Source organism: Colossoma macropomum, unplaced genomic scaffold, assembly GCF_904425465.1.
Source record: "Colossoma macropomum unplaced genomic scaffold, Colossoma_macropomum, whole genome shotgun sequence".
Lineage (NCBI taxonomy): Eukaryota > Metazoa > Chordata > Actinopteri > Characiformes > Serrasalmidae > Colossoma > Colossoma macropomum.
Window position 1 is genome coordinate 26,637,211 of NW_023494793.1, and position 14,500 is coordinate 26,651,710.

Here is a 14,500-nt window from a genome sequence, read left to right on the forward strand (position 1 = left end):
TGTCTAAAAGCAAAGGCTCCAGTTTAATGTGTACATTTCAATCTGTCACTGTTCCTTTTTATTATTGTAATATCTGATCTTAAGTCATTCAGTGTGAAAGGTTCATAACAGTGTTCCTCAGCACTCGCACGTCGCTTTTTCTCCCTGAAATCACTCCAGTGGCACATAAATGCAGCCTACCCAAAATAGCCTCACTTGCACTTTGGAGAGAGCGAACGAGCTTCGGTTGGAGATGCTGAAGTCTCCATGACAACTAAAGTAACACTAAGCAGCTAGCAACCCACTTTGCTGAAAATTTATTGGAAGATGGGTTTGTTTCCGAGTGGCTCAGGACAACCCTTTACAGAGTCGAAATTGCTTTTATTGAGCCCAGGGCGTTACGGTTTTGAAATCTGCGACTCTTTTGGAAGTGAAATGATGGAGATAGTAGGGAGGGATATTTAAGAACACACTGGATATTGGCTTGATAAAGCTTTGGTCTTGCAAAGAGGACTGGGAGGTATACTTAAAATGATGGTTTAGCCAAAACTCAAATGAACACCATTTTCTCCTTACCCTGAATTTAATCGATCATCCAAAGTAAGGCTAATATAGCTAACAAGTAATGGAAGTTGGTCAGCTGGCAGCATTACTACCCTCTCAGTTTGCCTATTGCCGCTATGATTCCTTACTAAATCATGTAAAAAGTCTAAAGGCTCATTTAACTAACTAGCTTAAAAGCCCTTTAAACAGTGTATTGCTGAGCTTGGACATATTCGTTTTGATTGGTTTTCCAATGGAATTTTTGATTGGAAACATCCTTACTCTAAGTTAGTGTTCAATCACTATGACAGCTTCAGTTAGGACTGTATTCAGGAGAGTAGCTTTTACAGAGTTCATAATCTTACCGTATTATAGAAGCATCCTAACTAGACAAAATTTCCTATATTTAGGATGACCCCAATGGTGTCCTAACTGTTGTTTTAATCATCTGTTTCTATCATTTTTAAGCAACAGTGACATGCAGCATTGTTCACTATAAGCAGCGTAATGACATTACATTTATTTATATTGCAAAACTTCACGATCTCCACTATACTCTCTCATCACTTTTGTTTGTTAATGTTGCTAAAAACTCTAAAATAATACATAGATGGTGGAGACTGAGTTGAATGTTGAAGGCTAATATAGCTAACAAGTAATGGAAGCTTATACCAGACGGGTAGCATTGTGCAAACTGCATGTCTAAAATGTCGCACTTGCCTCAAACTGGGTCAAGTTATCTCAAATAGACTTGTTTATGTAAACAGTATGATGATATATGATATACCATTATCTATAAAAATGGTCAAAATCTCAATTTCTTTTTAGGTATTAACTAATCTGACCTGAAACTTTGGTCTTACCTAAGCTGATCCTCTTCATTAAGCTTCGAGTCCATACCTGACCCTGACCCTTCTAGCTTGAAAGTATGAACATGACAATATAAAAAACCATGTCCAAAATTGACCCGATCTTGCCCATCATCATCCAAAGCACAAATAAAACTTGGTATTTCTAGAGACACTGTGGGATAAATTACCATGTAGTGACAATAACAGCCGTCATTAGATCACAAACAAATGAAACGTCCTTTTGGCTGCACTAGACTGCACTTTCTTGAATTGATTTTGCTGTGTATTTACCTCACATCTATTTTCTCACGAGCATGGGCCTTGTGTGCTAAATTCTGTCAACAACATAAGTAGCCTGCCAGCTTTTAAGATTATGAATGTAAGGGGGAAGAATAAATTAAGAAGAAATACTAAAGTAGGGGAAATGCAAAGGTGGTCTAGGAGAACCCAAACATGACACTTAAATCCGACCCATGCCCAACACATATTTGGAAAATGATGTCAAAACCCAACTGAAGAGGATATGAGCAGTTGTGTCCTATTGGGTTTGGGCAGATATTTCAAGCTCTATTGTCTGTCGTTATGCCCAAAATATGCCTCTTTGTAAGTTATGCACCTCTTTCTCAGGTTCCAAGAAGGTGACCAACAAGGCAACTCTGTGGTACGTGCCCCTCTCAATTAAGAATGTGGACAAAATTATTGAAGTCCCTCCAATTGAGGTAAGACCCATTGTATCATATTGATTAATGCATCTTCTGTTTCCCTTTTAGGTACCTTTACAGAACAGACACTATTATGAAACTGCAGTGCCACGTTAAATTGTGATGCCTTGTCAGTTTGCTTTGACATATTAGAAAGCAGTTGAGAATTAGGCTTACAAGAGGAAGTGTAGTGGCTGCAGTACATTTAAGACCCTTTTTTCATGTAAATTCAAAGCACTGTTTTTTTTACAATGTGTGATGTGAAAACGCAGTTTTTCTGTTTTGAGGTTAGCGTGTGTATAATTTATTTGAGCATGTCTTATTCAGAAATCTCATTGTCTCTGTTCTGTGCTTCAGTGTGTGACTATCTGAATTTGTGATAGCAGAGAAATGAAATGGTTTGCAGTGGCCTTCTTAAGAGCATACGTGGGGGTTTTGTACTGTCAGCATTGCTCACAGTACTAGTGAGGCATGAGTGCAAGGTCATAGCAGTCTTCAGGACACAGGCTGGACACTTACTCTCAGCTCCTTAGTGACTATTGGACTGTACGAAGGCGGTCGTGCTGTAGGATAGCGTTACGTAATGTGTTATGGTGAAAAATGTGCCGGCTCCTCCCCACAGAAATTTTAGCTCCCACTCATTACAGTATGTTAAACATACAGTCTTATGCAAAAAGTCTGAAAAGTCTGAATTCCCCCAGTCAAATAACATGTTTCTAAGTGATAAATAATACTCTCTGCAGGGAACAAGCTTAAAACAAGCACATTTTAGCGCCTGATTTCTGTTAATTTTCTGAGTTTAACATATCAGAGAAAATCAGACATATAATGTAAAATGTGCCATAACTTTTGCACAAATCATTTTGTGCATTAAAATGTGCCAAATGCTGTAAAAGTAATAAATGTAAATGTAAAATGTGCAGATATGTGTTCTCTGTAGAGGATTATTTTCACCTAGAAAATCAACAAAATGTCATTTGACCAGGGGTGCCCAAACGTTTGCATACAACTGTATCTTGTTGTTATTTAAGTTTAGCACATCTGATGTTAATAGTGAATTTTCTGAAAGCAGGAAGGGGTACTGCAAGGGTCAGTTCTTGGGTCTTTCTGGTTTTTCTGTTTTAACTACACTGAGTGCAGCGCAAGTAGATTTTTGTTCATCAAGGTACAAACAATGTAAATGTTCCCTCAAAGGTTCAACAGTGGTTTAAGGTCCAGTTGTAAACCTTAAATGGGTTTTTCCAGGTGAAAAGTACATATTTGTACCTTTTCATAAACTAATGTTTGAAAACAGAACAATAAAATAAAAAGCCTGGAGACGAGACGGGGTGTGTGGAGTCAATACAGCTTAGAAAATATGATTTTAATGGATTGTAGTATGAATATGTTTCCTGACTACAAGTACTAAATGTACCCTTGAGGGGACCACCCCAGTGACAAAAGGGGTACTGCCCCGGTGACAGTTTAGTAGCTTTATTTCTGAGAGTGTATATATGACTTTGTTTAAGCCCTTAAACATTAAGAACTTGTGAGTGGACACTTCAGTTCCTCACTGTCATAACTACATACCTTAGATTAGTTTTTAGTAGTTACTGAATAATTCATTGTAATTGCTGGAAAAAGAGACTTAAGTTTAATAACAGAATAATATGGCTGAATTTCATAGGGTTGAATTGCACAGTTCCTAAGTACATTCAGTGGCTATTGTGTAAAACAAATGGTGTTTCTTTGTGTGCATTTCAGTACTCTAAACCAGACCAGGAAGAGCTGGGTAAAAAGAGGTATGAGTCTCAGAAATTTGAACGAATGGAGACCAAAGAGAGGAACGGCGAGGTCATCACAGCAGTCTCTCTCCCTGGTAATTCCTTCACACACTTTTGTGTCTATCTATCATGTTGTCCCTGTCCAAAGAAAAACAAGTATCTCCAAAAGATCACATTACAGGAGTGGGTGTAAACATTTTTACCATTTCAAGTTAATGTAAAAAAGTGTTATAAGTGATTTTTAGAGCTTTTTTATTGATCCATTTCTCATAGTATGTTTGCATAATTTAATGGAGCTGCCGTGTTTGTATGATGTAGAAAAAAAAAATTAAAATAAAAATGGAAATACATGTTTTTTTGGACAGCAACAATATATATAGAGAGCATTCTAGGTTGTCTCAGTATACTTTGGATGGTTAGCGACACATCTTGTTGCTGTATTCAGGCTTAAACTAGCACCTCATTGCTGAATTATGTATGCTGCTTTTTTCATGGGAACAGCCTGTTTTTTAACTCCATATTTCTGTTTTTTTATATTTTTAGACGGTTTAAAAAGGCCAGCTGCCTTTTATATTGTATGAACATTTCATTATAAATTAACCAGATTTTTAATTGCTCAGAAATAATCAAATATTAAAATAAATACAAAACGTATGAATACAATGGATAATTATTTTATGTATGTTAATGTGTTTATTTAACCCTTTCCAAGCCTCTACTTATGACAGTCCTACATTAATTGTACCAGTTACAATCAAACACCTGATTTGGCTTATCAGTGGTTTATTAAAGCTGCACTATGTATATTTTTTGTTTAAAGAAATATATATCCATGCGCTGCTGAGAGTCAGGCCTGAAATAATCATTTAAAAGCCAGAGGCATCAGGTCGAATTTCAAGGGACTTTTTGACTCGTAAAGAAGGTCAGACCCAAAGTACATACTTCACATACACCCTCAAATGACAAAGAATCTCTTGCTTTTTCAATCATCAGATTCGTCCACTCGAGGAAGTGGTCTGAAGGAAAAACCAATGTTACAAAATGTTGTTCTGTTGCAGGTAGTTACTCATTTCCACCAGAGAGGTCTCCAAATCCCAAAACATACATAGTGTAGCTTTAAGTTATATCAGGTGTGCTGGTGGTCAACTGGAACTAATGTATACAAGCAATAACTGGGGGCAAGGAGACATCTGAAACCAAACTGTTCTTTATCCTTGTTTAGAAGATAAAGAGCAACTCTGAAGTACTACTTTTTTGGGAGAAAAAGAAATTATTGTTACTTTTTACAGTATTTGTGTTTATTTGTACTTATTTGAAAATGTATGGTGTAATTAATGGCAGAACCACACTTATCGCTAAGATAAATGGTTTTAAATAATGTGCGCTCTGTACATTGAGGTAAAGAATGTTTATTTAACATTTTTCTTCCCTAACATGCTAACAAAGTTACCATTTATGAGTTTTTGTTACAGCAGCGATGATAAACTCAATAAACAATGCTTGAACATTTTTACCTCATAGTTGTTACTGTATCTAGTTCAGTTTCCCAGGAAAAAGTTAAAGGACTCTAATATATATTTTGCTGTTCGTTTTTTTTTTGTTCCTTTGCTTTTCCTGAACGCTCACAGAAAGACACACAAAAGGTAAACCTAATTTTAGCATCCGGCTAAGGCTTAAGTTAACAGTTGTTCCCTTATTATTGCTGCAAATGGTTTGCTCATGGTTCTGTTAATGAGTTCCCAGTAGCGGATAATTTAGTTCATTTACCGTGGAGCACAGTCATGTTCACAGCTGAATATCTTGACAATATATCTGGTGTTTCATAAAGACTTTAATGATTCAGTGTGCAGTGCTCATGGCTGTGTAATTTCCTCATGGCTGTGTATGTATGTATGTATGCGTGTTGTAGAGCCCTATACTGTTGGATTCAGCCAGTCAAGTCTCATCCACCTGATTGGCCCTTCAGACTGCACTCTGCTTGGCTTTGTTCATGGAGGTAAGGAACACTACAGCTTTTCCTGCTCTGTATTCACTGGATAACTTGTGAATATCATGTAAAAATCGCTTTTCTTAGAATTAAAAACCCTTTGGCTTTTGATAAATGATAGCTTTTTATGTTTTAGCTTTTTTTTAAGAAGGCTTTGAGCCACGTCTTACATCTTTACATACTAATGTCAGATGCGTAGGCTCAAAAAGAAGGTCCGACCCAATGTTTAGGTCTCAAATACAGAAACGCATTAAAATGATAAAGATATGATGAAATTGGTACGTAGTTCACTTACATCCTCAGAAGACAATGAGTGTCTTTGAATGCTCTTTCAATTCGCACTCATCAGATTCATCCACTTGGGGAAGGGACAACCGAAGCACAACTGACATTATATAATGTTCTTCTGCTTGTTGTGTGCAGTTCCACCACAGAGGTCTCCAAATCCCCCAAACTTATATAGTGTAGCTTTAACTTAAAATAACTTTAAAAATGTAAAAGGAAAAGTGAATTTCATATAAATGTCATTTTCTCGTAGAATGCCTTTAGTATAATATGACTGTGGACAGCCCTTTATGTTTTAAGGAGCCTTTATTATCTTTTGTCCACTGCCATGTTATAATAAAAGCTTTTTAATTCTAAGAAGATCGACATGGATATTTACTTTTGCACTGGATGTTCTTGCTGGAATATTTGAGAAGCTAAATGTCCAAAAACCAGATGATCCTCTTGGCTGCATTGCATCGCATGCTAACATATTAAATAGTCTGCCAAAAAAGGCACACTGTCCATAGAGGTGCATTCATTAGTATAGTATCAACAGTATGCTTGTACATGATTTTTTCATACGAAGAGAGCTGCAGTAGTGCTGTCCAGTTTTTTCTCGGTTTGGCTATTTTTGTAAAGAGGTTTGATGTTTTTTTTCACAGAAGGGGGCTGTCAGCCCCCCCTTTTCACCCCTCACTGCTTACTAGCAGCTCAACACGCAGTCACAACGCTTCATGGATCTACTTGGCTGGTTCCAAAACTGTACACTAAAGTTGTAAACAGTATGTCAATAATGGCACACCACCATTCGAAGTGCATTCATTAGTACAGTATTTATACTGTAGCGTGTTTGTATGGGACATTGGATGCGGCTGAAGATTCTTGTAGAAGAAAACAAAGAGAAGAATTACTGGAATTGGAGCATAACAGTGTAGTGCAGTGTAGAGAGAAATGTAGATGAAGTATATTGGAGTGGGACCTTCATGTCATGTCCTGTAACCTCCACTCACACGCACAGAGCGAGAAGTCCAAGTCGCTGACCTGAATGAGTTACGTAAAAACAACAACATCAGCAGCAGCCCAGCTATGCTCACACAGCATCCCTAATGAGGGAGAGAGAGAGAGAGAGAGAGAGAGAGAGAGAGAGAGAGAGAGAGAAGCTAAACTGAATCTAGACAAATGCTGAATCTTTATCTCCTAATTGGACAGATTTGCTGCCTAGTAGGGACATAAATCTCTGACCTCACTATCATGATTCTTTAGGAAATGATTCAATACATTATGAAATCGCAAACTAATTGAATTAAATTGTGACTGGAGGAACTATTTGCACAGTTTATGATAGTAGCTAACAGTTTATGATAGTAGCTACAACATGAACAACACACTGTGCTTTTTAATATTCCTATGCATGGTATTTTTATATTGTAAATCAGACTGCAAATTTAATGTCGGTGAAAAATATGGAGGTACATTTTTTTTGTTCATCAAGGTACAAACAATGTAAATGTACCCTCAAAGGTACAACAGTGGTTTTAAGGTCCAACTATGTACCTTAAACAAGTTTTTCCAGTGTAAAAGTACATATTTGTACCTTTTCATAACCTAATGTTTTAAAACAGTACTGCCCCTGTGGCACTTGTGTACCTTTATTTCTGAGAGTGTACTTTATTGAATATCAATGTAATCAATTCTGATATTTTAAAATCTGTGCAGTTGAATGGTCACTTTCAGCTTGGTGCATCATGATACATTGACATATTTTTACAACCCCTGCAGCCTAATCATAGAAGAATTGTGAGATCTGTAGATTTTTTACATGCCCTCTCTAAATTACATAGGCAGGCTATTGACTGAACTGCGTTTATTAGTAAAAACATTAGTAGGAAAGGAAATCACACACATATTTTTCCAGTTCTGTGCAAAAAATCAGAGACACCCATTCATTTATGTACATTTCAGTCAAAAATGTCCATTCATTTTTCAGGAGATTTTTTCTGAAGAGATGATCCACTTGCATAAGAAAAGGGAACGTCAATGGACAAATATAAAAAAAGAGTTTCCAAAAGTGGAGCTCAAAAAATTGATTAAAAGATTTAGAGAAAATGGGTCTCCTAACAACCATGCAAGACCTGGTAGACCGCCAAAACCGTCAGCATCAATTGAAACTTAAAGGCTTTTTCTTTGAGAGAGAGGAGAAAATCGAGCTCCACTTTTGCTTCAGATCTGAAAAAATCCACAGGTGTTTCTGTCCATCCTTCTACTGTGAGAAGACAAGTCATGTGTAGCTGTCAAGAAGACGTTACCGAGACAAGAAAATAGACAAAAAGCTTGCATATCAAACAAAGAAACTGCTGGTGTTCACAGAATGTTGAACTGACCACCACAGAGTCCGGACCTCAACATCACTGAATGTGTTTGGGCTTACTTGAATTGTGAGAAGCAGGAAATGCAACCAACTTCTAAGACCGAACTTTGGAGGTGTGGAAAAATACCACTGCAGATTTCTTTGAAAAACTGAAATCAAGTCTTCTGAAAAGAATGGCAGCTGTAATAAAGGACACACTAAATACTGAAAAATCGTTGGTTGTTAAGGCTTCTGTGGAATTTTCTGGTATGTGTTCTGCTGTTTTTTTTCCCTGATGATGTAAAATGAATGACATTTACTTAATAGCTGTGTTGACCGGATATCATATAAATGAAGGGTGATCTCTTACTTTTACACAGTACAGTAGTTTCAGCAGATCCAAGGACAACAGAGAGTTGTGTATTAGGGAATATATTTCAAGACAGACAAGAAGCCAAGAGAGGGGAAATAGAGCAATTAACAGAGGAGTCATGTCTCAAATGGAAGACATCATTTGTTTCAAGAATAACTCATAAACCCCCCAGGTCAATCAATACTGTTCCATTCTGTTCACATGCGTATGAGCAGATCATATTTCAGTACCATATGGCCAGTTTAGAAGGCTGGGTAGAGGTCACGTACATTGTGGAAGGTGAAGTAAGTAGAAATGGATCTGTATGAATTAGTCCTCATCGATTTCAGCAGAGTTAAGCATGATAAGTGGCTCTACCAAAGCTAAAGCACGCAAGAAGAGCTTTAAATGTGAACAAAGCAGCTTGTGTTTTCTCTATTGTGCCCAGCATAAAGAGTGATTTGCCAGTGGTGTTTATGTTGGTCTGCTCTGTTCTTTTTATCAATAAGGCATTCAAGGCCTAAAACGAAGGTCTTTTCAAAGAGAACAACTATCTTGTCTCAAATGAAAGCAAACTTCAAAAGCCAAGCAGTACTTTAACAACAGTGCAGCAGAAAAAAAAGCACCATTGATGTCTGTCAGCTCTTTTTTGGATTTCATCCCCTGTGCTGAAGATCTGTGGAGGAAGAGGGAAAGAATAACACTCCCAGCTCATTTATCGATTACACGGCCATCTGTAGTCAGCATCGACCATCTTCTTCTTCTTCTTTTGCACCAAAGTTCTGTCTTCAATTATTTGTCGAGTCCAGTTCCCAGGCCGAGGTTTCTGTAATTGGATAGCAAGACAGCAAACTCAATGAGCCTGTTTACACCCTGCATTAACTAAGTGTAATGTCCGGATTGTATTTGGATAAACTTTGCACGGATTCCATTTACACTTTCCACTAAAATGCGTCCCTAGTTCGGCCAGATGAGATCTGATTGTACTTTTCCCACATAAAAAGCAAGTCAGCACATATGTTGTTTCCGTTTCACTGTTGTTTGCTCTCCATTATGATAAGAGTGGACAAGCTTGGCTTGAATGCTTTCATCGGCCCAGAGTGCGTGAAGGTTCTTGGTATCTGGGGTTAACTTCAGCCTTACTTCAGCCTCCCTCTTTCATGTCCCATTCAATGCTCTTGAGATGAATGAGAGTGCTGACTGTCAGCCAGGCCTTATAGCACATTAGTATTTGACTAATGGCCTTGTGGGTGAATGGAAGTGAATCCGTGCAGCCATGTTCCATAATGTTGAAAAAAATCTAGAAATGATCAACAATGTTCAGCAAGTATATGTGGATGCAATGTTGTGTCCACTTACTTTTGACTATGTAAGGCATGTCATTGTATGCACTGCATAGCTCTGATACCTTGGCACTGACAGTCCAACTAGAAGGGGAAAGTTTGTGAATGAACCTTAAGTTGGCTTGACAAAGCCATTGCTATGAAATCCCAGGTGGTTGCTAAGATGTTATGTTATCCCAAGTAGTTGCTAAAGTGTTGCAAGGCTATAGCTATGGTATCCCATGTGGTTGCTAAGATGTTGCTAAGGGTGATTGCTGATTGCCATTTGTTACAAAAAAGGGAAAAAAATCACGTTTGAAGTAACGCTATGCAAAAACTGTGCGATTGGTCCTAAAAGCACAAGCACACTATTCTCATATAGGCTCTACTACCTTGCATTGTCACAAGTTTCATTGTTCTAGCTGGAAAACTATGATTCAAAACTGAAAACTGAGAAAATACAGAGAAAACTGTAGAATAATAAAACAGTAGGTTGGCTTTACCAAGCCAACTTAAATATCCACCACAGAAATATCCCATATGTGCAAATTTATCTCTGTGTCTGATTTCAACGTTTTATTTGAGACTTGAAGAGGGTAATGCTAGCACTGAACGTCTGGTCTTTGTCTTGGATGCTGGACCCCCACATCAAAGTGACTCAGCCCATACCAATGGGCAGAGTCTTGCATCTGTGTGTTTGCTGAAAATAGCAGCAAACGTTTCCTTCAGCAGTCCCTGCTAGATGTTCAGGGTTATTATTTTTCTTGAGAGTTGTATTTCTCAAGGGCATAGTATTGCCAGAAGCAAGCAGCACTGACACGTAGTTTAGGACTTTGAAAAGCTTCTCTAAATCTAAGCAGTTGCGAGATAAAAGATAGAGACAGCCAAATGGTGCTTATTTGTCATTTATATCTACAATGGCACAACATTGTTTTAGGAGCTGTATTACTTCATTCATCATATGCATTTTTAAGAAGGAATGGATGTGCATGAACTAAGATGCTGGCTAGTATTCACTTTTGCCTCAGATCCTCACCAAAAGCTCTAATTTCCTTTATCTTTGATATACTTTATGCGTTATGTTTTATTCACAAACCTTTAGCTTAAGGGCTAGCCTGTCAGAGTAACTGGCAAAAACGCTAACAGATTTGCAACTAGGCTAATGGCTCAAGGGGAGCCAAAAATGTAATCAGGATATTAATTAAGCTTAGTCATGGACCATGGACTTTTCAGTGGACCATTAAGGCACATCCTGCTTCTTAGTATTGTGTATCTACATTGAAAACAATACAACAATAGGTTATTATTAAGTCAGTAAGAAATGAGAAATAGAGAAATGGAATTCTAGGCTTGATGATAGAACTATGACCCCAAAATGCTAATGCTACTAATCATGAATGAGAGCCATTATGTGCCAGATAACATGATAAAAAATAGTGCCTGCTAGTTCTCATTTTTTCAAGTTCTATTCCCCCTGAATTAATATCACTTTTCAGTTTGGAACATTTTTTTAAAAGAGCAAAACATATAAAAGATGTTTCTTTGAATGTTTTACCTCACCGACAGGTTAGATCTCTTGTATTTTCAGTGCGAGATCAAGCTGACAGACTTTTCATATAGCCATTTGTGCCCATGTTCACCAGGGGTGCAAATAATTCTGGAATGTTCGGAAACTAGTTCTCAGTCTTGCGCTATTGTGGTGAGCGTGAAATCTCACTGCTGTGAGGCTAGCCTGTGAGCTCTGAGGAGTTCAGAGTGTGGCATTTCTTTTACAGTTTGTGTCACACTTTCTCACCTCCATATGGAGAATTTCTCTGCTGTGTCCTGTTGTATTGGAGAATAGGCCTTGTTAACCCCTGCCGAACATGTCGTCCGGAATACATTCAGAGACTTTGCCTTTGTCCTGTTTAACTTGTTAAAATCTGCCCCCAGAGTAGTCAGAACCTGTGCATGTAAACGTTGGGTGTAGCAAAATGCATGAGCATATGGAATTGGAGGTTTTTAATGTGCTACCATGTTTTCTATCACTGTATAAAAGAAGCGTGATGCTGCCTTTAGTGTTGGATGGGGCAGCGAGCATACACACCCATTCACAACAAAAGATCTGCCCTGATCAAATGTAAGTGCTGTTATTGTTAAATGGAAGCAACTAGAAGCACCGATATGTCAGCCTCAAAGCGGTAGACCACACAAACTCTCAGAGTGGGACCGCTGTGTAGTGTGTAAAAATTGCCTATCCCTCTGTTGACAGAGTGTCAAACTGCCTCTGGAAGCAACATCAACACAACATCTAGCTTCATAATGTGGGTTTCCATGGCTGAATAGCTGCACACAAGCTTAATATCACTATGTGCAACGCCAAGCGTGGCTGGAGTGGTATAAATCATGCCGCCACTGGACTCTGCAGCAGTGGAAATGTGTTCTCTGGAATGATTAATCACACTTCAGGCTCTGCCAGTCTAATGAACGAATCTGGGTTTGAGGATGCCAGGAGAACACTACCTACCGGAATGCACAGTGCCAACAGTAAAGCTTGGTGGAGGAGGGATAATGGTCTAGGGCTGTTTTTCAGGGTTTGGGCTCAGTCATGCTGGAACAGGAATGGGTCTTCCAACTTAAGACCCTTTCCTATTCCAGCATGACTGTGCCCCTGTGCACAAAGTGAGGTCCATAAAGACATGGTTTGACAAGTCTGGTGTGGAAGAACTCCAGTTACCTGCACAGAGCCCTGACCTCAACCCCACTGAACACCTTTGGGATGAATTAGAACGTTGACTGTGAGCTAGGCCTTCTCATCCAACATCAGTGCCTGACCTTACAAATGCTCTTTTGACTGAATTCCCAAAGACGCGCTCCAAAATGTTACAGAAAGCATTCCCAGAAGAGTGGGGGCTGTTATAACTACAAATGGAGACAAATTCCATATTAATACCCTTGATTTTGGAACAGGATGTCCAACAAGATCAAATAGATGTGATGGTCAGGTGTCTATATACTTTTGGCCATGTAGTATATGTCAATATAGTGGCTTCCGTGACGTTACAAAAAAATGATTTCAAAATGGGCCGTTTTTGCAGCTTGGTTTACATATATGGACCATATGGACTGGGGATGGAACGGTACCTTTTGAAAATTTAAAAATGTTTATAAACTCTTTCATTTAAAAAGAGCAAGATCTGTATGCTTATTACTGGTTTGTTCATCAGAAAACACTCCAGTGGCTTTTGTTATTATTACTGTTGATTTGTTTGCTTGCTCAAAATCGTAGTTTAACATAAATATGTTATTAAATATCTACAACTTTCAAATTAAAAAATCTATGTACTATACACATCAAAATGTGGCGCTTCAAGGAGAATTCCACTTATTTTCTTTAAATTCTACATAAATAAATGATTCAGATGTAAACAAAGTCATTCAGAGTGGTTTGGTGTGAAATGCTCTGTTCTAGAGAAACTTACCGAGTCAGTAATGTTCACAGTGGTGGTGATAGGAAACCAGACATCCACCTCTAAAAGCTCCCTCACAGAAAGTGATTACATGAAATGATTATGAATTCACTGCTTGATGTCTTGATACATTGCTTCATGTGATAATATTTTGGCTTAAAATGTATCTTAATTACTTTATTTTAACCTATTCATAGCGGAGGGGTGCATGCAGGCCGTTGTGAGGCAAAATAGTTCCCAATGAAATCTTACTTTTTCAGATTTTCCACTATTTTACCACCATCAACATTATGTAGAAAATCTCAGAAGACATGTGTAGGTTCACTGGTGGTTTTGGATAGTAAATAAAATGGCTATATTTGTGTATAGCCACATTGTGACCCCTGGTTCCTATCACCACTCTATCACAGCCTGTATTGTTTCTCTGTAATGAACCATTTCAGCAAACCACTTTCAATGACTTTGTTTACATCTCAAAGGCTGAATTATTCAGATATTTTGAAATATTGGTGGAATTCTACTTTAACCGAAATGTGCTTTGAGCTATTTACCTGATGATCTTCTCGTTCTCCTTGCCACTCTATTCTACAACTGCACAGCATCTCAGTACACCATTACTGTGAGTGCGTATCTCTGAGAGAGAGGGAGAGAGAGGGGGAGAGAGAGGGAGAGTAAAAGCATCAGAGAAAATGAATGGCTCAATTACACCAACATATTAGTGCCGTCAAAGAGAAGAGCATCCAGTGGAGAAGACACCATGCCTGCTGTCTGGGCCAAATCCATCAGCTGCAAATGCTCCTCCTTATCATCTTCTCCACTCTCTTCCCCTCCCAGTTTTTTCAGCGAAGGATGCTCTAGAACGCCTTAACGATGTTGGCTCAAATCAATTGCCGCTAATTAATTTGCCCTTGCTGAGGACCGGTCAGAGACAAATGGAGC

General features: G+C 38.3%; 1 protein-coding gene across 6 annotated transcripts in view; it reads left to right on the top strand.

Annotated features, from left to right (window-relative positions):
- The window catches only part of acot7 (acyl-CoA thioesterase 7), a 116,599-nt gene that overhangs the window by 26,836 nt on the left and 75,263 nt on the right, over positions 1-14,500 (top strand). For 4 of the 6 annotated variants that reach the window (XM_036579000.1, XM_036578997.1, XM_036578999.1 and 1 more), the window contains exons 4-7: positions 2,001-2,092; positions 3,818-3,932; positions 5,466-5,480; positions 5,747-5,833. In XM_036579000.1, coding sequence (XP_036434893.1) covers positions 2,001-2,092; positions 3,818-3,932; positions 5,466-5,480; positions 5,747-5,833 — 309 coding nt within the window. The remainder of the gene's footprint in view (positions 1-2,000; positions 2,093-3,817; positions 3,933-5,465; positions 5,481-5,746; positions 5,834-14,500) is intronic. The other 2 variants (XM_036579001.1, XM_036578998.1) reach the window with 1 other exon arrangement.